This window comes from Arvicola amphibius, chromosome 5, assembly GCF_903992535.2.
Source record: "Arvicola amphibius chromosome 5, mArvAmp1.2, whole genome shotgun sequence".
Taxonomy (NCBI): Eukaryota; Metazoa; Chordata; class Mammalia; order Rodentia; family Cricetidae; genus Arvicola; species Arvicola amphibius.
The window spans coordinates 8,558,054-8,583,589 of NC_052051.1; the positions used below are offsets into that span (position 1 = coordinate 8,558,054).

Genomic DNA, 25,536 nt, shown 5'->3' on the forward strand with positions numbered 1-25,536 from the left:
GTAAAAACCAGCAATCCACCTCCTGTATTGTTCCGGGCCAGGTGGACTGGCAGGCTCCTAGGATTTCCAGGTTTCCGCACACCACCACATTCCATCCTGAAAGGTAACTTCTGCTGTCTACTTTTCCCTCACCTTACCGAATGTTTTCAAAACGGGTGACTTCCATGGGGTTGAAATTTAGGAAGGGAAAAGTGGAGTGCCCTCCTTCTCTCCCTCGGCTTTGTTATCTCCCCTTGATTCAGCGCCTTCAGTCTTGGGAAGAGGGCTGCCCTGACTCCCTCTCAAATGTCCTTTGTAGTTTGTAAATACAGGTTTGAGTAAGTTTTTCTGTTTCCTGCTGCCTACAGTTTTTCTGGTTTTCCTGTCCTGTACACTGAGTTCTTTTGAGCTTGTGAGCCGTTTCTGCTGCAGTTCCATGGATATCGTTTCCAAGTTGTTTCTCTGTAATCTGTTCCACAGTGAAATAAATACTTAGGAAAGATTATATTCCATCTGCACTTCTAATTAGGACTTAGTCTCAAAAAGATAATTCCTGTAGATAGTATATACAACAAATCAGGCTTACTCTTGTTTTTGTAGATTTTCGAATACAGGTGGGATCTGGATAGAAAATAAGATGTTAGTTTAAGGAACAGGTTTGCTAGCACTAAGATGAAATCATAGATAATAGTGATTTTTTTCTTTTTTAAATAAGCGCACATTGGGAAATGTGTCTTGGGTGGGGGCTGTTTGGGGACTCTGAAAAGGACGAGACATGGCTGAGGTTTGTCGGGTTCAGGAGGTGGTGGGATGGAGCCTGAGTTTGGGTACACGTGCAGATCCGAGCAGTAGGGACCGAGAAACCGGGTCCCACTCTCGGTGGCTGCGTCCTCCAGCACCTGATTCCTTTAGAGGTAGCGCAGCCTGGGAAGTGAGTGATGGCGAAGCTGGGTTCCGCGTGGGCGGGGCCAAGGCCGTGGAGACCAACGTTCGATTTTTCAGTTTCCACTTAGCCCAGGAGTGGGGAGTTCTTAGCTGCTTATTACGAAACCAAACGTCCCTCGGGTTCTCCTGTGACTTTCCGACTTTTAATTGTGTCTAACGACCCACGCTCCCCAAATCAACGCGAAGCACGAGCCTCAGCATTCTAAGGCAGGAATTCCGATCCCTCCACGTCCCTTGGAAAACACGGTGTGTGTTTGCAAGCCCAGCCGTCACTGGCAGAATTTTGCAACGATTTCCCAGTTTTGTTGGCACATTTCCAGGAGGGAAGGTTCTTTGTAATTCTTTACTCAGACATCAGGATCACATACAAATCTCTTAGCAGATAGACAAGGGAAGACAATTCTCTTTCAATTTTAAAAGCTACAACATAGTAAGTTTTTTTTTTTATTGTCCCTTTTATTTGTGGTGGGGGGAGGGAGGGAAGGAGAAACAGTAACAGCCCATCTGATGCCAAAATGGCTTAGAGTGGTGGCTTTGTGAGGACATGGAGGAACCCCCCCCCCCCCTTTGCTCTGGAAATAACTCGGTAGCTACAAGGTCTGAGAGCCCGGGTCTCATTGTTCCTAGCCATACGATTATTTGTCAAAATATTTGACTGTTTCCCTATTGCTGCTGAGAAGTTTGGACTTTCCTTTATACTCCATCTCCACACTGGGATTTCTGACTATCAGCACTGTTGTGTTTACAGGATCGAGGCTTCAGAGTGCAAAGGTTATCCATTAACACGGAGACTGAGGCTACACAGGTTTAGCCTCAGCCTCCGTCCACTTTACTTGGTCATAGTTTTCTTTGTTTTGTGTCAAAACTGCCCCCCCCATCGTTTTTTTTGGGACAAAGTTAAATGAAGTCTTATGCTTATGAATGTTTGAGCTGTTGCGTGTAGAGCGTGAATATTTATTAGGCTTTAACCAATATTTTAAAGGCAGATATTAATCTGGTGAGGAAAGGAACCCTAGTACTAAAAATGATCGATATCTTATGTACTTGAATGAGAATCAGGGCTGGCTTAAAAATCTCCTTCCAGCGCTGCTAATTAATTGTGAGTAAGTAATTGATTCACTTCCTTTGAAAAAAAGACTAACGAGACCATATGTGGGATGGTAGTTATGTAAAACGACAGCAAAAACATTCTACAAGGCAGATTCTTGCCCCTTGATAAGCTGGCTGGCTTCTTGAATTCTTCCTATTTATTAACGACTGCGTTGCTTACCAGTTCCGGTCGTTTTTTTTTTTTACCCCCTAACAGCGGGGGGGGGGGGCGCTTCTTTTGATTTAGAAAATGGGTATGAGTGCTTTATTGATGTTTTCCCACTTTTTGACACTGGCGGGGCACCTTGAAAAAGAAACAAACAAGTTGGCCTTTCTGTATGAAGCAATAGATCTTTTTAATATTTGGATTCATTTGCATTTTGGAGCAGAAAAATTATTGGATGTGATTGTGGCCGCCATAGTTCCTCCCTGAGGCTTACTTAAAACAGGGGGCATCTGTCCCAGGCCTTTGGAGTCATAACCTTTTCCTGTCTTTTCTTTCATCTTTTCTATGAGTCAGGAACAAAACAGTAGGGGAACGTTTTAAGTGAGTTGGGCATAAGGGGGGTGTTTGTTTTTGACCCCACTTTTAAGCCTAGTTTCACCCAAGTGAGTTTCTATGCAAACTCAAATTTGTGATACTTAGTTCAAACTCGGACATGAAATTATAATAGAAACGCAAAACCAGGGTCTTAAGGAAAAAAAGCTTTATGAAGATAGTACTTTGGGGAAATTTAATCCTCTTATCTCACACTGAATCTCTGAAAAGTGTTTTCCTGAACACCGCTATCCTGAAAGCTACCCAAAGCCAGTGGCAATTTTTTTTTTTTTTTTTTTTTTTTTTTTTGTTCCTGATTCTGGGCGACCCGGGAGTTGGGCAACCGGCTCCTCCCCTCCCCGGGCGCACCTTGCCGGGGGTGGGGGAGGGTGGGTTGCGAGGGAGAATGGGCTGTGCGGCTGCGCGCGGTGCTCGCAGCCCCCCCCCTCAGAATACCTGTCACTGGAACCGCCCGGGCGCGAGCGCGCCACGTTAGGCCGGATGGCGGGAGGTGGAGCGGGGCGCGCGTGCGCGGGAGCTCGTGGGGCGGGAGCGGAGTGCGCGCGCCGCTCAGCGGGGCTCGCGCCTCGGGGGTCCGTGGGGGGCGTGGCCGGCCTCGGTGGGCGGGTCAGAGGCGCGCTTGCGCACACGCCCGGGCTCGAGGGGGCGTGACAGGCGCGGCTGGGGGCGGGGCGTCGGGCGGTGCGGCGCGGGGGAGGGCGCAACAGCTGCTGCGAGCACTTTCTGCCCCAACAGTCCCCCCGCCGGACGCCGGCCGCCCGCGCAGGGACCCCGCGCCTGCACTGTCCCCGCGCGGACGAGTAGGGGGCGCCCGCGCCGCTCCCTCGCCCCGCGCCGGAGGTGAGCCCGGCCCCCCGGAGCCGCTGTGTGGGTGGGGGTCCCGGCGCCCGCGGCCGTGGGAGGCGGGCATGGCGCGGCCCCGTCCGGGGCCCCGCGTCGTCGGGGCCCCGCGGCGGATGCACAAAGGCCGCGCTGCCCTTGCCGCTCGTTCAGCCCGCGGCCCGGGCGGTGCAGCCGGACGGCCGCAGGTAAAGGGGCGCCGGGGCCGCGTCCCCACGGCCGGGGCCGCGCGTGGGTCTGGGAGGGACGGCCGAGACAATGGCCCGCCCGGTGCGGCGGGGCCGTCGGGGGTCCTCGCCCCCGCCCGACCTGCGTCCCGCAAGTGAGGGAAGAAGGTGTTCGGTTTCACGCCCAAACTTAAAACGCCCCGCAAACTCCCGTGGGAAGTTGGTGCGGGGCGGCGAGAGGCGGAACCGCACACTGGAGGGCGCGGCTCCGAGCGCCTCAGTTTAGCCCCGACGCGAGCGGGCGGGCGCACGGTGATGGGCGCCCCCGCCGCGGACCCTCGGAGCTCGGGAAGAGCATTCTTGGGCGGGGAGAGTGGGGGTGGGGACACCCGGCGGGGGTTTTTCCCAAAAGGTTTGCTTCCTGAAGTGAGCCGAAGCTCTGAGGGCCCCCATTTGTGACCCCCAATGGGGGCCGGTCCGCATCCGGGCTATAGAAAGTTTTTAACTTTTTATTGTTTGAGTCCGGGATGGGAGTGTGGGAGGGAATAGGGTGGTCGTCCCCAGACGGAAGGTTTCTGTCCTTGAGCCTTAGTTTCTCTTTCTGAGAAACAGGAATTCTTGAGCACGCGTTGATTAAGGGTAGCCAGCCTGGGGTCCCTGGTTGTGGGGCACCATGTGTAACCACAGGTTCCCGTGGCCGGTTGGTTTCCTGGTTTGGGGATTGGTTGGAGCCATTAAGCTGTATGTTTTAAGAGGCCTAGGTCTGATTTAGTTCAGGTTGATTCAATTATGTCTTCATCGCTTTTGAGTTGGTTGAATAACTTGACATGAGATTAAGGCCAACAAAAGAAGAGGCCGGGTAGCCACAGCTGCTGGCCAGGCCTGGAGGCTAGGTAGGGGCCTCAGGGGGCCTTTCACCTCCCTTTGTAAGTGAAGGACGTGCAGAGTGTTCTTCTTGACTACTTTCCCCCTAGTGGATCCACTGCCTTGATTGGTATCAAATCAGATTTCAGACGCCTAATTTTTACTTCGAGGATGAGTAACAGGTCTAGCCCCCTACCCCCAAGCTATTTTCTGAAGTGACAAGTGCAGAGAACTAACCTAATTGCCGTCTGAAAAATGTAACCACCACACCACTAGTTTGTGCTTAAAGTACCAAGAACTTTTAAGGTGTGTCCTTAATGTTATATGCCTTTTTTTTCTTCCCGAGAAATCCTGTTTATTTTAGATACTGTTTTTCAAACTTTTGGGGTTCAGTGACACATTTTTTCCTTTTTGGTTATTTTGATTTTTATTTTGAATCCTGATCTTTTATTTATTGGGAGTTACCCCCAAGGCTCCCCTGCCCATCCTGCCACTTTCCCAGTTATGCAAGTATAAAAATTCAAGAGGCAGTGACCTCTAAAGATTCTACCCTCATGCATTCAGGAGGAGGAAATAGAGGGAAGGCTACTGGGGAAAGGGCCTAGGTCTTTAGTTTGAGCTCCTTTTGATCGTTTACCCTCTCATCACCGGCTCCCAGTTTGCAGTCTGAGCTCGTCTTTTTCACTGTAATATTTGGTGAGATTGAAGTTTAATAATTGTCTCTCTCCGCATTATTCCCTTTCACTTCTTACTTAAAAAAGGAACTAAGATGCCACTCAGAAAATTTCCCCCTTTATGCTATTTTAATAATAGCTCTCTTTTCCTCCAGGTGGTGGGGAGGACCAGGGGCAGAGAAAGTTCAGACTCTGGCTTTTTTGGGGGGCGGGTGTTTGCATTCGTTTTGGAACCCTCCATTTTTGGCAGAAAAACTTGGGGGTGCCTAGGGGCCCCTAAACCTTTTACAGTGGGCTTTTTTTTAGAGGAAATCTGAAAAAAAAACTTAATCATCAAGTCTCTTATAAACAGATGAAATAATTAAGGAATCCAAAGGCATAGGACAGCTCAGTCTATATCCTCCTGGCAGATAAGTGCTAATCACCTTTTCTCTGTTACCATCACTTCAGTCTGAAATGGTGTTTGCCACAGCAGGGCTGCCACCCTCAGTCTAGGAGCCCTCTTAATTCTGAGCTGCCTGATTAGAGCCTCGGGGGTTCCAGAAGATGAGCTCTTTGCCCACTTTATTAAATGACATTCTTTTTTCCCCAGTTGTTCTAAGCATGATATTGTTGATGAGAACTTTGGAGTAGTTTTAATGACCCTTGACTGCCTTAAAAACAGTACTTGATAAAAGATCTATTCTGACTGCTGTGGAAACAAATGACTTAGAAATACTGTATAGGAAGCTGTGTTTCCAATCAGAAAACAATTTGAAACTGTCCTATCATGCCGTGTGGCCTCCATTGTGGACTTTTGAGGTCACTGGCTATGATTTCTTTTAAATGACTGGTTCCTGATTTCCCATTTCAGTTTAATCCCGTGGCAGTATGTGTAATTAATAATTTGGGAAGTTGAAGCTGAATTATCAAGAAGTGGGTTTTCCAGCTATTGAATTAGAAGGAACACATGAAGCAGTTTAGGAAAACTGTCTGCTCTTCTAGCATCAAAAATGCCATTTTAAGTCACAACCTAGCGTACAGAATAGTTTTCATTCACTAGGGTGAATTTATTTAAAAAAAATAAAAATTTGGAAGACGTGTATACAACAGCTACCAAAATTGAATTAAAGGATTTCAGTCCTATTAAATATTCTGAACCAGGAAGGGCTTAGCTACAGGCATGTAAATAAAAGCTGTGACAATGGAGGCGCTCAGTTCACACACCTCAGCTCCAGGTTTTTCAGGGGAGCGGTGTTAATAGTTTAAATGCATGTGAAAGAAAGTGTGTTGTTGCACAAAGACTTGGAAATGTCTTCACTCTGCTGTGGGGGAGTATGGTGGAATATCACTTAAAGCCTTGGTGTGGGGGCACTGTAGAAAGGACTAAGAAGTGGTCTTTTGGTTAGATGATCTGGATTAAGGTTCTTGGCTAGCCAGTAATATAGCCAGGCAAATTTACAAGGGTGTGTGGGCCAAAGGGTTTTGAATTCAGACCACGAGGGCAGATAGAAATCTTGCCTTTAAGGAAGTGTGTGTGGGGGTGGGAGGGGAGGGAGTGGGGACACACATCTCCTGCCGTTCTCTGTTTAAAAATCTTCAGCTTCCCATGAGTGAGTTTAGTTCTTGGACCTACCTACCTTCCAGATAAACTGTGGTGGTGGTGGGGGGGGGGGGCAAGCCCCTGTTAGCCAGAGCCACCACAGGTCACCCTTTATGTCGTGCTCCCTAGAAAACTTGACTTGTGTGCCTGTGTTGACTGCAGCATTCTGAAGAGCCATTGCTTCCTGCTCAGGCTAGCAGCATTATTGAGTTACTGGAAATTTGGGGCCAGTTTGGTAATTTTATGATAAAATTGAGAAATACAATTACTAAGCCTGAAAAGACAGCTCAGTGGAGGTGAGCAAGGTAAGCAAGTTGACCCGTGGCTTTTGTTCTTTACGAATGGATTTTAGATTTTTTCTTTTTTTTTTTTTTTTTTTTTTTTGCCTACACTATTCCCAAGTCAAGCTAGCTTTTTAATGGGTGATGATTGTCTTTCAAGTTTTAAGATAATACTGAATGGCCTGGTGGCCTTTTACTTCACTTTCTATTGTCTCTTAGAGGAGGATAATTTAAATGTTTAGTAACTTGACGTTTGTTTGACACTCTGCATAAGTGAATATTTAAAAGGACTGAATTTAGTTTTTATTTCCTAGTAGCTGCTTTGTAAAACTGTTCAACAGTGATTCGTCTTACGCATTGAAAGGAGTTTTTGTTTTTATTAATTTGAGATGCAAACAGGTATCTATGAAAGCGCTGGACACAGCTTTAGTGTTTATTCAACTTTATGTAGGAAGGGGTCATTCTGTGAGGTCGAGGAAAGCTGGATTTTAAGGGCATTGCCTAGCCTGTGTTTTATTTTTACCTGGTTAGTTAAATTGGATCTAATTTAGACATTGCCCATTTAACCTTCTGAAAAAAAAAAAAACCGGCATAGTGTTTAATTCCTGGTGCTACATAATGGTTACACTAGTTGTTGTTGTGTGTCCAAGGATGTGCTGTGCAGACATGAGTCTTACGAGAGTTTGCTGCTGTTTGCTGAAATCCTTCTCTCTGTTGGGTTGGCCCTGTCAGATCTCAAAGTGGATGGAAGCTTGCCCTGATAGGCAAGGTTACTGAGAGAAACCTAGGGCACCACTGTCTCTTCCTGCCTAATTGACAATTAGCAAAAAAGTTACTTCTCCCATAAACTGCTTTGCACATTGATATGGAGTGTTTGAAAAACAGTTTACAGATCTCAGTACTGATAATATTGAAAGTAAAACTGGCTTCCTCAGCACACCTGAACTGTTTTGGGGGCGAATCAGGCTGTATCTCTTTAAAGGGCTTTCATCTTACTCCTGCTGCCAGTCCTTGGGCCTCCTGCTGCTGGGAGTGGAGTGTTCTCAGGGACTTTCAGGAAATGGGATTTTGTCCAGGACTTATCACCTTGCCTTGCAGCAGTGTTTTGCCTGTGATGGATTATATTAAGATGCTGATGCTGAATTTAAGATGAGCATTTACATTTAAATCTTTCTGTTTCTCTGAACTTTTAAGTGTTTTTTTCCCTCACCTGCTAGGAAAGTTGGCCTGACCACTGAAAGATCAAAAGTAAACAGGCTTAGGGGCTGTGGCTATGGCTCAGATGGTAAGGTCCCTTGCCACCAAGTCTAATAACCTGCATTTTGATTCTTGAGACATACATGTTGGAAAGAGAAAACTGGCTTCCAAAAATTGTCTGGTCTTTGCTTTCCACATATGTGGTGTAAGGCACGCATGCACACACCCCCATATACAAATAATCGCTTTAGAAAAAGTGATAGGTTTTGTTTGATGCTGTAGACGGATGTAGAAGTTAGTCCTGTTAAGAAAAAAATGTAGTAGACTGGAGAGATGGCTCAGTAACTGGTTAAGAGCCCTTGTTGCTCTTGGAGAGGACTAAGGTTTGGTTCCTACATCATCCACATGGTGGCTCACAGCCATTCATAACTTGAGTTTCAGGGATCTGATGCCTTTCCTAAACTCCAGGCCCTGTATGTAGATGTTTCACACACATACACTCGGGCAGAACACACAATAAATCTCTATTTATTTAAGCCCTAGATCCTGGAAATAGCTTTGTAGACCAGGCTAACCTCAGAGATTTGCCTGCTGGGATTAAAGGCGTGCTCCACCACCACCTGGCTCGATAAGTAAATCTTAGTCAACGTCTCTCTCCCCACAGACTTTATACTAATGGATGTTTGGCCTGCCTGTACTTCTGAGAACTATGTGTGCCCTTGGAGGCCAGAAGAGGCTGTACCCCTGGAACTGGAGTTAGAGCTGTAAACTGCCATGTGGGTGCTGGGAATTGAACCTATGTTCTCTGGAAGAGTAACCTGCCAGTTCTTTTAACTACTGAGCCATATTTCCAGCCTGAATTTTGTAGTTTTAAAGATAGAGATAAATTGGCCAGAGTGTAGTGCTGTGTGTTGGATGTTTGAGGCTCTATTAGGACACAGCCTGGGTGACATGAAGGAGGATGTGGCGGATTGCTGCCTGGGGAGGAGCGAATGCCTTCCTGATCCTCAGTGGGATGGCCTCACCAAGAATGGGGGATAGCGTGCTCTTGGGAAGCACAAACAGATGTGTTACCTGAAGCTCTGGGTGGCCGTGAGCACGTCTGTGTGTGCAGTGGTGTTTCATGCCCAAGTATAGTGATTGTCAGCTGCCCTGATTTGCTGTTTGAGCAGTTTGTCTTCTCACTATCTTGTGTAGTTGGTAATTACAGTCAGGTACTGGGGGGGGGGGGGTTCTAGGTTGGTTTAGTCACACATCAGTGTCTGGTGACTCACAGAATATCAAACACACTTAAGCAGTTAAAGCCATATGGTTCTTACTGAAAACTGAGACCAGGATGCTCTCATATTGGAGGGCATGTTGAGTGAGGTGCCGGAGGGGTGGGACTGAAGGGTCAGTGCTGCCTTTATGGGAGTGAAGATTTATGTTTTCTTTTTTCCTTTTTTTTGGGGGGGGGGCTATGTACTTTTTAAACAAGCTTGGTGTGGTTAGAATCCTTGCTTTCCTCACAACCAAACAAACCTAACATTGCAGATAATATCCCTTCTGTCAAGAAACGGTCCTTAAAGTACTAGGATTTGTGTTGCCTTCTGCACTTTAGGAGGAAGGCTGGAGTCTTCTGGGAAAGTTGAGTTTGCTTGCCCTCTTCAGGTAGAGGGATGACCATTTGTTAGGTAGGAATTACAGTAGAACAGTTGTTTTGATAGATTCAGACACTTAAGTCTGTTGGAGTTCTTTAAAGATTATAGTTCAGCAAATTAATTTTAACACTTTAAGTATTCTGTCCTTTACAGTTCAGCAAGAGATTTGTGGCTTGTCAGTGGAGAAGAGTGAGCACCCGCTGCCACTGAAGGGAACAAACTCAAGTGGTGCACTCTTTGTTTTTCAGTACTGGGGATGGAACCCCAGACCTACATATGGTGCGGCAGGCCAGTGCTCTGCAGCTTGACACACTCTGGTCCCAACGGCACAGCTGTTTGTGCTGGTCAGTTTTATCTAAGTGTAGGAGTCTGGTGCACACCTTTAATCTCGGTGTTTGGGAGGCAGAGGCAGTTTGAGTTTGAGTCTAGTCTACACAGCAAATTCCATGCTAGCAGAGGCTTTGTAGAGAGACCCTGTCCCAGACAAAAAAATCTTGATGGGATGGAAAGATGATTGATTTGTTGACAGCACTTGTTGCTCTTCCATGGGACCCTTGTTCAATTCCTAGTACCCATCCCAGATGGCTTTCTACCACCTCCAGCTGCAAGGGATCTGTTCTTAAGTTCTCTTATAGTCTTGATTGCAGTCATGGTCATGAGGTGGTGGCCTTTTGACTTTCATGAGGAAACCCTGTGAACATTTGGGTTCATTTTAGCATCAGATCTGGTGGGCAGGGGCCATAGCCCAAGAAGTGGCTGCTGCTTTGGCCCTTGTTTCCTGAAGACATAAGTGTCTCTTGGCCCAGTGCCATGTCCCAGAGAGACAGCAGTGAACCAGCCAGCAAACTCTGTCTCTAGGATTTTTATATTTGGTAAAGTTTTAAAAATAATCTTTAAAATTGTGGTAGAGAGCCGGGCGGTGGTGGCGCACGCCTTTAATCCCAGCACTCGGGAGGCAGAGGCAGGCAGATCTCTGTGAGTTCGAGGCCAGCCTGGTCTACAAGAGCTAGTTCCAGGACAGTCTCCAAAGCCACAGAGAAACTCTGTCTCGAAAAACCAAAAACCAAAAAAAAAAAAAAAAATTGTGGTAGAGAAAAATTTTGTTTTACCTTTTTTAATCTTAATTTTTAAATTTGTATTTTCTCCTATGATAGTTTTAGATTGAACTAAAGTCCTCAGAGTATGTCACTGCTGTGGTGTGCAGGAGTTGTGGGGTAGGTTTACTCCTGAGTCTTCAGAGGCTGTAACTCAGGCTGTCCGAAGCTGCGTCAGTTGGTATAGTTGTAATCATCAGAATCTGCTCTGGAAACTTCTCAGGAGAAGGAAGCGCTTCCAGCTTTACTCTTCTCTTGTCTCTCTACCTCTGAGCCAGATATGGCCCCATTTCTCTCTCTGGTGCCTCTTGTCCTTTATTGGGCATGTCTCCGGTGGCCGTTTAGAGCATCTTTGCCTTGAGCTGCAGCCTCCTCTCAGGGAGCCAAGGAGTTCACATATGAAAATTGGAGCTATTTACCCCCTGAAATAGCAAGAATACTTTATTCCAATCCTAGTGTCAAACACAAGGACTGCAGATTTGAACAGAATACACCGTCCAGGAAGCAGGCTGCTTGAGTGAAGCTGCTCAGATACTTCCCGGGACTGTAGTTACCCTTACCCCCCTGCTGAGTGGTCATGATTTGAACCAGAGGGTGGTAACCTTTCTGAAAGGGATTGTAGAGAAGTAGTCTTCCAAAAGCTTAGGCTTCACAGATGAGCCCTCCCATATTGTGCCCCCAACTCAAGCAGTTTGCTTTTAGCTTTTTTGAGATAGGGTTTCATACTTTAGGCTGACCCAGAACTCACTGTTATTCTATGTAACTTTTGCTTCTCTACCATTTTTAAAATAAAGGGAAAGGATGTCTAGTAGCTAAGTGACTGTACTCAAACTGCAGTTTTAACCCTGTGGCTCGGAACAGAAGTGGGTCAGCAGGCTGAAATCCTGCATTTCCAGAGTACGTACCTAATTTTCCAGTGAACATTGTGTCTGGGTTACGGGTGTCAAGTTAGTAAATGTGTATAAATCTAAAACTGGTCCCAAGCTTAGATTGCTGCCAGTGCTTCGGTTGTGTGGATCTGTCCTCAGCCATAGACAGGATTTAGTGCTTGTCAACCTTGCTGTAGTTTTAACCTCAGGAAATGCCCAGGTTGAGTTAGCTTTGCCAGGACACCTTGGGCTAGAACTCAGGTCTCTGTTACGTCACAGGGTGGTAACTACTTCAGGTACTTACCCTCCATTGTGATTGTAATAAAGGCAGAGACAAAGAAGTTACAGGCACCGCCAAAGGCTTGCCCTTCCGCACTCTGCTCCAGATCTCACACTGTGTAATGTGAAGTGGGAAAGAGCCACCTTCACCCCACCAGTGGGGTGGGGCGCAGAAGGGAGGAGAATGGTACAGTGGCAGGTGGCTTTGTGCCCTTTGGTTTCTTTAGGTGGAATTAACCACCCTAGGAGGAGAGGAGGAAGGACTATGTAGAAACAAACCCTTGAAGGACCCTGACTTTAGGGGTTAGTTCTTGAAAGGTGAAAAACCAGCCTCTGAAGCAGACCCCGTAGAGTGTGCTAAGTGACATCCTCCCTGCCACCTGGCCAGTGCCCAAGTGGAAGGTGGAGTACAAAGAGGGAGGTGTTTTCTGATGGAGGAGTGGGCCACGCGGAGCCAGGTCTGTGGAAGCCTGTTAGAAGTGTGAACATTGCAAAGTGAGTGGCCTCTGCCCAAACTCGTCCAAAGCCCTGGGCCCAGGCGAATGCCCATCCTGAGGTTTGTCTGAATGGGGACCTCCTGTGTTGTGTGCTGAGGGTTTGGATCTCTATGTGGTTGAGATACTGAGACCTTGTGGCCTATGTGCAGGTGACCGTTTTGAGTACTGTTTTTTTAGGGTATTACCTATTACCTAAAGCAGTCTCATTTTGTCAGCTCGTTTTCATAACATTTTTCCTTAGAGACAGGGTCTCCTTATGTAGCTCTGGCTATTCTTGAACTTGCTATATATAGACTGGGCTGGCTTCAAACTCTGAGACCCACCTTCCTCTTCCTCCTCGGCACTGGGATTAAAGGCATGTGCCGCCACGCTTGACTTCTGTGGTCTGTGTATAGGAGGCACATGTGTATCTTGGTGGTGTCTGAGACAGCAGGATTGTAGCAATTCTATCCTAAAACTTGACCTCTTATTTATTATTTGTATTATATTTACTTCTGAGACTTTCGTTGACAAGGCTTACTTTGAACTCACTCTATAGTTCAGTCTGGCTGGCCTGTCGTAACCATTCCCTGTTTAAACTTGGTTTTTATATTTCAGTGAGTAGAGCTTTGGCTTAAACCCTCCTCACTGTTGAAATTCTACTCAGTAAGTGTATCGGCTGGGAAATATGCTAATTATTTAATTAACAAGCATGTTTAGCATAATAATGCATTATGGATTAGTTAAAGGTGATGCTGTTGAGTCTAGTCCCTTTTTGTGGAAAAGACCACGTGACTCATCGGCCAAGCCCTCTCTTTCTGAGCCTTCCTCACCGTGTCTTGTTTTTTCCTTCCAGAGTTTGGAAGTTCCTTGCCTTCACATTGCTGGAATCAACGTCTTGCTCACCTGAGCCGCTCACCCAATGGAGACAGACAGAAGTAGGGCCCTTGTGCTGACTAACGTCTGAGTCACAGGGCAGCGAGGAGACTTTGTTTGTGAAAGACCCATTTCCATCACTGCGCTTTTCCCAAACTCGAATACACACCCCCCTCTGGACTGTAGTTACAAGCCCAGGGCTCCTGGAGGTTTGCGTGACTTCTCACAAGTGGCCTTATTCTAACCCAGAGATTCCCAGCATTCGGCTGACCCCGAAGTGGCAGGCAGCATGCCTACTCAATCGCTCCTCGTGTACATGGACGGGCCGGAAGTCATTGGCAGCTCTCTAGGCACCCAGATGGAGGTGGATGATGCTGTATCCATCAAAGGGCCAGCTGTAGTCCCCTTCCGAGTCGCACAGGAGAGGAGCATGACCCCAGCTGAAGGGCACATGCCCCTGGACTGCATGTTCTGCAGCCAGGCCTTTTCCCATGCAGAAGACCTCAATCAACACGTGCTCCTGCAGCACCGGCCCACCCTTTGCGAGCCAGCCGTCCTGCGTGTGGAGGCCGAGTATCTAAGTCCTCTTGATAAGGGTCAGGTGCCGACAGAACCCCCGAAGGAGAAGAACTGCAAAGACAATGAAGAACTGAGCTGCGACGTGTGTGGGCAGACATTCCCAGGGGCCTTTGATGTTGAGAGCCATATGAAGAAACATAAAGACTCCTTCACATACGGGTGCAGCATGTGCGGGAGACGGTTTAAGGAGCCATGGTTTCTGAAGAACCACATGCGGACACACAATGGCAAATCTGGCACCAGGAACAAGTTGCAGCAGGGCCTGGAGAGTCCTGTCACCATCAATGAAGTGGTTCAGGCACATGTAGCTGGGAACATCTCCACTCCCTACAAGATCTGCATGGTTTGTGGCTTCCTCTTCCCGAATAAGCAGAGTCTCATTGAGCACAGTAAGGTTCATGCCAAAGAGACCACCTCCAGTGCCAGTAGCATAGCCCCTGATGCCCAACAAGAGGGACCCACATCCCCCAGAGAAGAGCTGCTGCAGTTTTTGAACTTGAGACCCAGATCCCACCCAGAGACTACAGTGAAGCCCATCACCTGTATACCTCAGCTTGACCCGTTCACCACCTACCAGGCATGGCAACTGGCCACCAAAGGAAAAGTGGCCATTGCCCAGGAAGAGGTGAAAGAGTCAGGCCAGGATGGAAGCACCGACAATGACGATTCATGTTCAGAGAAAGAGGAACTTGGAGAAATTTGGATTGGGGGCAAGCCAGAAGGTTCTGCAAAGTCCAAAACGAATAGAAGCAGTTGTCCAGGTCTCTCACAAGACAGAGAGAAACCTAGACCTGCCAACAGTGAAGTGCCTTCTGGGGATGGTGACCCCAAGTTGCCCAGCAGCAAGGAGAAGCCCACACACTGCTCTGAGTGCAGTAAAGCCTTCAGGACCTACCACCAGCTTGTCCTGCACTCCAGGGTGCACAAGAAGGACAGGAGGGCTGATGCCCCATCGCCCACCATGTCTGTGGATGGAAGACAGCCTGGGACTTGCTCCCCAGACCTCGCTAGCACGCTGGAAGACAGTGGGGCCGTGGACCGAGAAGGGGGCTCTGAAGATGGGTCTGAGGATGGGCTCCCTGAAGGGCTCCATTTGGGTGAGTACTCTGCTGCCTTGCGGGCAGTGCTGCCAGGGAGCGTGGGAGCCAGGCTGGAATCATCCTTCCGTCTAGTCGTCAGCATCTCGGCCCTTCTTTCTGTCTGTGTTTACTGGGTGGAAGTAAAAGCTGTCCAAATGGTTTTGTAGTTAGTGCACCAATGGGTAGAGACTGGGAATGCTGCTTGCCTCCTCCTGCACTGGAATGAATGAGTCTAACAGTGACCTGGTGCAGGAGGACATAGGCGTTCTGGGACTGAGACCCAGCACTTTGTCCCAGTTCCCGGCATTCCTGTTAACTTGTAAGACCAGGACTGTCAAGGCCTGTGTTCATGTGGGTTCAGATGGGTTTCTAGTGGTCCTAGAAGGAGCAGGAGGTGGGGGTGGGTTGGGGGAGAGAGGGGAACTTCCAAACCAGTCAGCTAGTCCTGCTGTGGACTCAGCTGCTGCATTCTGGTTACCTTGGCGAGGCCAGTGTTCATGAGTGAGGTTCCAAAATGGCCTCTAGGTGAAATCCATGCATGTCGGCCCACTTCAGGCCTGCTCCATGAATTTGGTGTGTTTTAATGGTGTTTATAGAAACAAGCTATTGTCCAGGTTCTCATGATTGTGTGTGAGCCTAAAGCCAGGGAGTCCATCCACCTGTGTCTCATCCTGCTGCCCACCCACACTTGAACCATTGTCACTGAATGGGGCTCTGCTGCTTAAAGTAGTTCATACTCCTGATGTGTGTTTGGGGGGGGGGGCATGATCCACAGGTTAATGACAACACTTGAGATGTGTTTGTGGCACTGTGTGGTGTGTTGACAGTCTATATGAGACTAGGTGAGTAGGACAGTTAGGCTAGACCTGTGCATTTGAACCAGTACCCCGTTCCTTTTCTGGCCACTGATAGGCTTGAGGATCTTTGCTTTCATGACAGATGTTTATTCAACTGAGTTTCCAGAGTCAGTGGAAACCTAGTGAGCATGGTCCCATTCCTCAGTCCTTAGAAACCTACAGTACACATGGTGTCTGTGACATCATAAGAATGACCTCATATAGTTGCTATAGCGATAGTACTGGAGATGCCTGCCCTTATGCTCCCAGAGAAAGAAGTCTACCAGCCGTTAGAGTTGGTGAGAAACTCCATGGGGGTCCTAAGGGTGACTCCCTGGCCTGACTGCCACAAGTGGGAGTGCCAGGGTCTGGCTGTGGTTCCTGTGACCCATTCATTACACATTCATTGCTCAACCTTTCCTTAGGATTTCCCTGTTTGCAAAATCAGCTTATCCACCTCTGGCACTCCTTCCTTCCTAGGATGAGTCCAACATTAGTTGTAAACGCTTGCAACCTATACAGAACAGCAGCGTCCCAGTCAAGCTCCGGGATAGAAGCAGGCCCAGATGCCTGTGTGTTAGGTGTTTCCTACCTAGCCTTTTGCAGGTGCTGTAACAAAGCCTACATGTAGCCTGACAGCTGCGAGCCTAGCTGTAAATGCAGTGGGACTGTAAGGGCATCAGTCACTGTGCTGTTGTACAGTCTGCTTTAGGTTATTTTCAAGAGGTTCCAAAAGAAGCTGATGAATTTTCAAAGCCTCTGGTACCATGTTAGGCCAGGGGTTGTGTTTTATGGGTCCCCTTCCCTAGTAGGGATCTGGTGTAATGGAGATGGCATAGGCCCATTCATTACACCTGCTCTTGCCCAGGTGTATGGATCAACTGCCTTTGCAAATTAGCAAGAAGGCAGCATGTGGCAGAGCAGGGAAGAGGCCTGTAATTGGAAATCGGTTTCTAAGGCAGAATGACTAGTTTAAATATGCTTTTTTGAACCCAGGTGGGATCGCTGCACCTGTGATTCCATCTCTGCCTATATCATGGCCCGATGGCTAGACTTGAGATGGCTGTGGTGGGTCCTTTATACCTACTGCTAGAACTGGCAGAGAAGGCCATGGTGGGTCATTTATGCCTACCTGCTATAAATGGCAGAAATTCACTAGGGGAGTCTTTAACAGTTGCAAATCACTTCAGGTTAAGAGGCTGGTGAGAGAGAAAAGCCTCAGCCTGGTTTTGGCCGGCCCATCTCCAGTGAGTCCTTCATTCACATCAGGCAGCTCAGCCTTGCCTTTGGAATTGACTCTGAGCCAGGTCTCTTCTGTCCTGAGATTGCTTGGAAACCATAAACTCCACCTTCCCAAACTTGGCTAAATTTTGACTTTCCTAGGTGCTTGCCCAAAACCAAGCCAGGGGTTGCTGTTGAAGTTATTTTGCTGCCCTCTAGTGGTAATTTCCTTAATCTCAAACTGGATTCTGCTGGTGGATGGGAGGTTTTATATTGCCTCCAAATAAAACTGCTGTTTCTGAGTAAGGGGGTTTCTCTGGCTAATGGGTACAACCACCTTCAAGCATGAACCAGGTTTCATCTATTAAATGGTCATTTTGGAATACAAAGAGCAAAGTGTGGTGCTGGGTGCGGTGGCACACACCTTTAATCCCAGCAGTAGGGAGGCAGGTAGGTAGGTGGGTTTCTGAGTCCCAACCTAGTCAGGGCTGAATAGTGAAACCTTGTTTCTAAAACAAAACAAAAGCACACAGCATAAGACATGAAACATCGCCTTATGGCATTTGGTATGTTATTTTAGCCTTTGAAACGTCTACTCAGAACTAAAATAAAAAATTATTTCATGGTTTCCCCAAATGCTTTGTGTCAGGAACACTGAAGTCCGCACGCCTGAATCATGTGCTTCGTCTGACTTGCCTAAATGTTTTTGTTTCTACTTTAAGATAAAAATGATGATGGAGGAAAAGCAAAGCCCCCCCCATCCTCGAGAGAGTGTAGCTACTGTGGCAAGTTCTTCCGTTCAAACTATTACCTCAACATTCATCTCAGAACGCATACAGGTAAAGGACTTGTTTCTTAAAGCATGTGTTAGTTGAGACGATTATGTGCTGTTGTGTGGTTCAGATGGCTTAAGTATGCGCTGTTTGCCGCTATTGCCGTGTCCTTTAACATGACAGTGGCTCCTGTTCTCATGGTTTATGGCTGCCATATTCTCTCATCTTAAGGCAAACATGCGATAATTTTAATGTCACACTCTTAAGTTCTTAATCTGCTTTATAATTTTGGAATGAAGCAAGGGTGTATTTGTTGCTGTTTGGATGTAGGTGCAGCTATAGTGTGGGTTAGGAAGTTAGCCTGCCTCGAGGCTTGGGAGTATTGTTTAGTTCTCTGCTCATGGGCTAGGAAGTCATGAGCTTGCCTCGAGGCTTGGGAGCACTAGTTAATTCTTAGTGCTCCCATTTCTGTAGCTGGAAAAGTGCAGAGACTCTGCCACCAGGCAGCGGTGAAGGTCAGGTCATTTAAAGCGTGCAGTGAGTTTTTTCGGGGAAAGGCAGGTTTAAGTAAGTGTGCAGCACACTGGGGTGCTGAGATGGCCTAGATGAGAAGATTGGCAGATAGCTTGTCTAGCTTGCAGAGCTGTTTTTGGCGCCTTTCCTAAACGTCATGATACAGTGGAATATCTCGTTGTAGGTGAGAAGCCGTACAAATGTGAGTTCTGTGAGTATGCCGCAGCCCAGAAGACCTCTCTGAGGTACCACCTGGAGAGACATCACAAGGACAAGCAGCTGGTGGATGCTGCGGCTGAGGCTAAAAATGAAGGCCGGAGCCAGGAGACGCAGGAAGCATTACTAACCGCTGACAGTGCACAGACCAAAAATTTGAAACGATTTCTTGATGGTGCCAAAGATGTTAAGGGCAGCCTGCCTGCCAAGCAGCTTAAGGAGACGCCTTCTGTCTTCCAGAGTGTTCTGGGCAGCACTGTCCTCTCACCAGCACACAAGGATACTCAGGATTTACTTAAAAATGCAGCTGAGGATGGCGAGAAAGTGCGAAAGAGTCCTGCCCCTGCTTATCTGGACCTGCCCAAAAGGAGAGCCGCTGGCGAACCTCAGGCCAGTGGCCCTGCCTGTAAACTCGAAGGGGGTGGGCCCCTGGCCTGGGAAGCTAGCCATAGGGAGAAGATGGAGTGGGAGGCCGACTGCAGGTACAAGCCCGGTGCTGACTGCCAGGACAGGCCTTTGAATCTGTCGCTTGGGGCACTCCACCCCTCTCCTGCTATCTCTCTGAGCAAGTGTCTCATTTCCAGCATCGCCTGCCCCTTTTGTACCTTTAAGACCTTTTATCCGGAAGTTCTGTTGATGCACCAGAGACTGGAGCACGGGTACTACCCTGACACCCACAAGAACTGCAGTAGCAAGTCAGTGCTGAGGAGCCGGCGGACAGGCTGTCCTCCTGCCTTGCTGGGCAAAGATGTGCCTCCCTTATCCGGCCTGCACAAGCCCAAGGTCAAGCCTGCCTTCTCATCACAGGCCAAGTCCCTGCACCCAGAGAAGGTCCGGCAGGGCACTTCGGGACCAAGCAAAGCTCCCCAGACATCAGGGCCAGACAACAGCACTTTAGCCCCAAGTAATCTGAAGTCACACAGGCCACAGCCTACTGGGAGCCTCGGGGCCACCAGGCAGCAGCAGTCAGAGCTGTTTCCCAAAGGTGGCATCTCTGTTGCTATGGATAAGGTGAAAAGACCTGAGCCGAAGCTCAAGGCCCTGCCAGCTGCCCCGTCTCAGTCCTCACTCGGCAGTAGTAATGGCAACGGTTCCATGGAGTATCCCATGAAGGTTGAAAGCCCATGGGTGCCTCAAGGGAGAGACTACTACTGCCATCGGAATGCAGGCAGTGCCGCAGCAGAGTTCAGTGAGCCACTTCCCAAAAGGCTCAAATCCAGCGTGGTGGCCCTGGATACAGAACATCCTGGGCCCAACGGGAGAAGGGGCTTTGAGCTGCGCAAGTACCCTGTGGTCAGGAACATCACCTCGCTGTTACCAGAACCTGTGTGCCCGTCGTCTGTCCTGTCCCCCAAAGCCTGTTTCCTGAGCCCTGGGGAGGTGGAGTCGCCTAGTGTGTTGACTATGCAGAAGCCCTACAGCGCCTCTGGACCTCTGTATACCTGTGGGCCTGTGGGACACACAGGCACCAGCCCAGCCCTTGAAGGTATTACAGGAACTGGGTTGGTGCTGAGTTTAGGGGCTCAGGTGCAAGCAAGCATTCCTCCATACCCACCCAGCATACAGCAGTGAATTATGGGCCTTCAGAGCTTAACATTGCAGGAGTGTCTTGAGTTTCTCTTAAGGAAATGATGTAGAATAAAACAATAAAAACAAATTAAAAGTAGTTCCTTTCCTTGCTGTTGAAGTCCAGGTACTAGCTGGGTGCGCATGGTGGCATTTGATTTAAAGCCTGGCTATATAGACCGTTCCCAAGAAAAAACTAAACATGACTGCTGCTGCGAGAGACCCTGCTTAGGTGCTTTGTCACAGCCCTCTTCTCCTTTGCACAAGTCATGACCAACACTGCACCCACTATGGTGGGGCTTGGGGTTCTTCTCTGTTGTTGTGCTAGAGACTGACACCGGTACTCTTGTTGTCTGCTGTTGGGTCTGTTCCTGATGAGGGTGTCTTGTATGTAGTGGTCATCTTGGGTATGCCCTCGGAGTTCCCATGGGGAACTGCTTTCTTTGCTGTGTTTTATGGAGCTTTCTGGTGCTTTCCAGTGCTTGGAGGAAGGTAGACCACCTGTCTCTATTGCAGACCTGTCTAAATTGTGGTGTGGGTTTGTGCTGCTCCAAAGAAACGGCCACAGTCAAACCTTTTAGGATTGGAGTGATATCAGGGCAGAGTGTTGGCCCTGGAGGAGAGACCGTTTAACTTTGATTTGTACTGTAAAACCCCAAGAACCGCTCTCTGCAGTGCGTTCCGGGCATTTGCTGCTGCAGACACGAGTGTCTCATCGATGGCAGTGGATCGTACCAACGCTGTGCTGAAGTGGTAATGTGTGGCTTTTGTGGGTGTAGGCTATCTGACCCAGGGCTTTTGTGTGTTTTTGGCAAACACTACCAAACCAACTGACCTACATTCCTACCCCTGAAGCGGTAGTTTTTCTTCATGTGGATTTAGGTGTCCAGTATTACATGGTCTTTCAACAGAAGTGCTTAACCTCTTTCCTGTTTTGCAGAGTTTTGCTTTATGATATGTGTAGACTTAAGTGCCTTGTTTTTGCTTGCTTGTGTGTGATGTGTGTAGACACTTGGGTTGGTTCTCTTCCTCTACATTCTGGTCTCCAGTCTTAGTGGCAAGTGCCTTAACCGAACCATCTTGTTGGTGCCCAGTTTACGTAAGTGTGTGTGCTTGATTGCTTGCCTGTCTGTCATAGTCATATGTCTCATAGTCTATCATCTGCCTGCCTGCCTGCCTGCCTATTTTTCGAGACAGGCTCTCGCTATGCAGCTCTAGCTGTCCTGAACTTACTGTGTAGACCAGGCTAGCCTCAGTCTTCTAGACTCTTAGACACTTAGACTCTACCTCTAAGTGCTGGGACTAAGGGTGAATGCCACCAGGCCTGGCATTTGTTTCTTTTTAAGAGAAGGTCTGCTTTTGTAGCCCTGACTGGCCTTGAACTCAATTTGTAAGCTAGGCTGTCTGCCTGTATCTGCCTCAGCCTCTGGGATTAAAGGCTTGCACCACCATTGCCCCTTCTTGGTCTCTGGTGAGTGTTACTATAGAAACATGACTGTGGACACCTGCTCCATAGACAGACCTGACCTCCTCTTGTGTTGCTGGTCCTGGCCTCTGAGTGACCGCATCCTTTCTTTTCAATTAGGAAAGAGGCCTGTGTCGTATCAGCATCTGTCCAATAGCATGCTTCAAAAGAGAGGCTACGAGAACTGTATTGGAAATACACATTATCGACCAAATGATAAAAAAACTTGATTTCCGATTTTTTTGGGAAAAAGGTGAGTGTTTTCTATCTTTAAGTACATTGTATTGGTTAATTTTCTTCTTAAAAGATTAATGATTATTATTTTTAAATGATGTATGTTGATTGTGTGCTGGGGGGTACGAGTAGAACGTCTTTGTTTTCTCTTCCCATACATGAGATACTCAGATTGGCAGGCTCGGCACCCAGTGCCTGCCCCAGATGAGCCATCTAAGTGACTAAAACTATTTTAAAGTTTACAGTACTCAGGGACCAAGGGTGTCTTGCCGTAGTTAGTCATGATAGCCCATGAAGTAGTTGAATATTTCCATGTAGTGAGTATCTGATGAATTATACTGTAAGCCTCACTGCAGCCAGGCGGTTAGGTTAGGTTAGGGCTCTGCAGGCCACACCCCAACTGCTGCTGCTTGGAAAGGAGGCTGAATTGGGATGCTGCACACACAGTCCATGGCTGCCCTCCTTCTACCCAGTGACTAAGGGTTACAATAGGTCTGCTGGAAATAGACGGGTCTTGGACCTGAGGCTGGGAGGCACGTACTCGGAGCCAGTGTGAGAAGACAGGCTTCCTGGAGTCCCGCCTCTGCCTAGCATTGTCTTGGGTCTACACAGAGCTGAAGCTGCACCTGCTTTTTTGGTTTAGAACCGATGCAGAGTATTCAGAGTCCTTATCTGTTCCAGGAAAGGGACTGGGGACAGGGGCAAGCAGAGGTGTGTTTGGGCTTAACAAGTCAGCCTTGTATAAATGGCAACTTCCTGAGCTCAGGGAGGCCTTGTCAGCCAGCATTGCATGGCTGTCCGTTCAGATGTCACAGCCTGGGCAGCTGCCATGTCAAGATGCCTCCTTAGGCTTAAACCTGATTGAGCACTGCAGTTAAATAGCTAGGCTTCTGGACAGAGACAGCTGTCTCTCTGGTGAGTTCCATAAGACCATCCTGTGTGCACATGGATGGAGCCAGCTGGGATGCAGAGATGAGAAGATGCCCCAGTGTCGGGAATAGGGCCCGGGGTAACCCTTCAGAGGGTGTGGTGTGGCAGTTGTGGTTGCCAGATGAGTGCTGGGTTCTGGTTCTTGGTGTAATTATCTCATCCCTCCGAGTAGTCCATGAACACATAATTTAGTCTCCAGCTGTGTAGGTTGTGGAGTTGGGGCATAAGAGGAATCCTTTGCACTTCTAGGTTCCCTTAGTCGATTCATGTATGCTTTAAAATATTACTCTTATTTTTCATTATTATTTGCATTGGTGCTTTGCCTGCATGTTGTTTGTGTGAGGGTGTCAGATCTTAGAGCTACAGACAGGTGTGGGTACTGGGAATTTAGCCCGGGTTCTCTGGAAGAGCAGTCAGTGTGTTCTTAGCTGAACCATCTCCAGCCCTGAAGTACGATGCTTATGTGTGTATCTGTGAGTGAATGTCCTGTGAGTGCAAGTGGCTCTTGACTTCTAAAAGAGGGTGTTTGATCCTTTGGAGCTGGAACTTATAGACAGTTGTGAGCTGCCTGACGTGGGTCTTCCTTTGGAAGAGCCAGTGCTGGTAACTATAGAGCCATTTCTCCAGCTCATTCCCTATGATCGATCCTTCAACAATGTGCTTTTTCTTAATCCCTTTCAACCCTTTCCCCTTAGGTCTCGCTGGATGCAGTACATACTTTCCACAGAATCACACGTTGATCCATCTTGTGAGAGCTACTGAACAAGCTGTGACTGCTGGGCAGAGACTCGAGCAGAGAAGGAACACTACATCCTCTAAAGTTCTGTTAACTTTTGTACCAAATAGCAATAAAAACTAGTGGAGCAGTTGGGCTGTACACAAATGGGGACTGCAAATCTATTTTGTTCCTAAATATTTTTTTACAGAATTGACCAAATAAGTTTTTGCATACTTGAGCGCTGCTGAAATGAAATCATTTGGGGGTGGGGTGGGGTGGGAACCGTTGGAAAGCTCGCACCTCAGGTAACTGTAAATACCTATGTTGTAAACTTGCTTTAAGTACTGTGTTTCCTTCCTTGTGGAGCTCAATGATTTGAGCAGTTTCTGCTTCTTTCTGCTTTTTCATTTAAACGTGTTTTAAAGCAAATCTGCTTGCCCTGTATGATGCTGAGTCCTCCACAATCTATTGTTTGTCTTAACAAACTTGCTGATGGAAGCATTGACACTCTGGAGATGCGCTGTGCGTCTGAGGTCAGCAGGACTGAACCTTGCACCGTTAGTCAGCTGCTGTCAGCTATTCAGTGAGGAAGATACCGTTGTCTTCGTGTGTGTACAGGTTCTGGAACCCCAGCATCCTGCCTGGGGATGGCCTGTGGTGCTTCTGAGCAAATGTGCCTACAGAGAAACTACCGCTCTGTAGAGTGGCCGACGTTGAGTGGACGAGCCAAGCTCCGTGGGGAGCTACCTCGGTTCTTCATTTCTGCTGTAAGATTCAGTTTCTTGGAGAGTTGTCTTGAGTTAAGTCTAAATAAATATGCCAAATTTCCTTGTGTGAATTGCATGCTGGGAAGCAATTTTAAAGGGAGTGAGAGGTTAGGGGAAATTTTTAGTTTGTGTCTGGAGTCTTGTATGTCTGGTGTGAAGTGGGAACGAACACCTGGAGTCTGGGTGAGAGCTGCTGCCTGAGCCTCCTGGGAGGCAGGGCGGGAAAAGCTGCCAGCAACCCTTGTCTCCATGTTTTTTTTGTTTTACAGCCGGGGTGATTTCCTCAGTGCACAGGCAGCTTGGGATTGAGGGGCGACAGCCACCAGCTGGCTCATTTGGCATTTTAAACTTGAGTTCCTTTGATGCCTTGAGTTTAGTCACCAATTCTTGGGTTTAGCAAACCCAAAATATTTTATTAAGAAACTGTTTGAAAAGTAAATTTGCACTGCTTATTTTTCTTGCCCCACCCCTCTTGTTAGGACAAAAGGGCGAAGCGCGCCAAGAACCCAACATTTCCCCACTTTGACAGTGGAACATGGGGGTCCTGTGCTGGGGATACCCTGGTTGAGATGTGTCTGCTCTGGCAGAGAGTGCTTTTTGTATCAGGAACATGTACACTAGGCCCTGTTCCCGTCCACAAGCTGAGCCATATGTACATAATCTAGACTGTTTTCTTAGGTTCTGCACTTTGATAGCCTATTTTTGAGGATGAACACATTTGCAAGATGATTGACTCAATCTTTGCTTAAATCCAGCGAGTGTGCAGGAAGCTCGCAGAGACGGTAAATGTGAATCTTGGGGGGAGGGGGGGTGCAAAATTAAGCCTGCATTAAAAAAAATCACCAAATCTATTAGAAAGTATGTCACTGTGTTTAAGGCTGAAATTCTGGGGGCTTTCAGATTTTTCTAGCTAACATTTTCTGAATGCATAAAAATTCCAGGTTTTTGTTTGTGTTTGAACAGCCCTTTGTACTTCACAGTGTGTGTTCTTGCCATCAGTATTAACTCTTGGGATACTACTGGCTTCCTGTGTCTTTCCCGTGAGGCAACAGTACATGTGATAGAGGTACAATTCGTTGGATTTTTGTTAATGTATTTATTTCATTCCGGTTTGATTTAATTGTTGATACTTAAGTTGTCAGACCGTAGACATGCTTTATTTATGATATATTTCAGCTTAAAGTTATGTTATTATATGTGGATGTAAATATAGATTTGGTGTTTTACA

General features: G+C 47.7%; 1 protein-coding gene across 3 annotated transcripts; it reads left to right on the forward strand.

Moving 5' to 3' along the window:
- Znf217 (zinc finger protein 217) lies at positions 1-25,536 on the forward strand. Of its 3 annotated transcripts, none has more exons than XM_038330682.1 (6): positions 1-103; positions 13,392-15,087; positions 17,849-17,965; positions 18,597-20,114; positions 21,780-21,912; positions 23,519-25,536. In XM_038330682.1, the coding sequence occupies exons 2-5, from the start codon at positions 13,701-13,703 to the stop codon at positions 21,887-21,889; spliced, it is 3,132 nt and encodes a 1,043-aa protein (XP_038186610.1). In that variant the 5' UTR covers positions 1-103; positions 13,392-13,700; the 3' UTR covers positions 21,890-21,912; positions 23,519-25,536. The 3 variants fall into 3 exon arrangements, with proteins under 3 accessions (XP_038186610.1, XP_038186612.1, XP_038186611.1); XM_038330684.1 differs by lacking the exon at positions 1-103 and adding an exon at positions 1,224-1,354; XM_038330683.1 differs by lacking the exon at positions 1-103 and adding an exon at positions 3,289-3,412.

Excerpts from the sequence above, each read along its gene's own strand:
- Znf217 (XM_038330682.1), top strand. The coding sequence starts at position 13,701 with ATGCCTACTCAATCGCTCCTCGTGTACATGGACGGGCCGGAAGTCATT. Across the intron at positions 15,088-17,848 it reads CCCTGAAGGGCTCCATTTGG|ATAAAAATGATGATGGAGGA; the intron begins GTGAGTACTCTG and ends TTCTACTTTAAG. Across the intron at positions 20,115-21,779 it reads CACCAGCCCAGCCCTTGAAG|GAAAGAGGCCTGTGTCGTAT; the intron begins GTATTACAGGAA and ends CTTTTCAATTAG.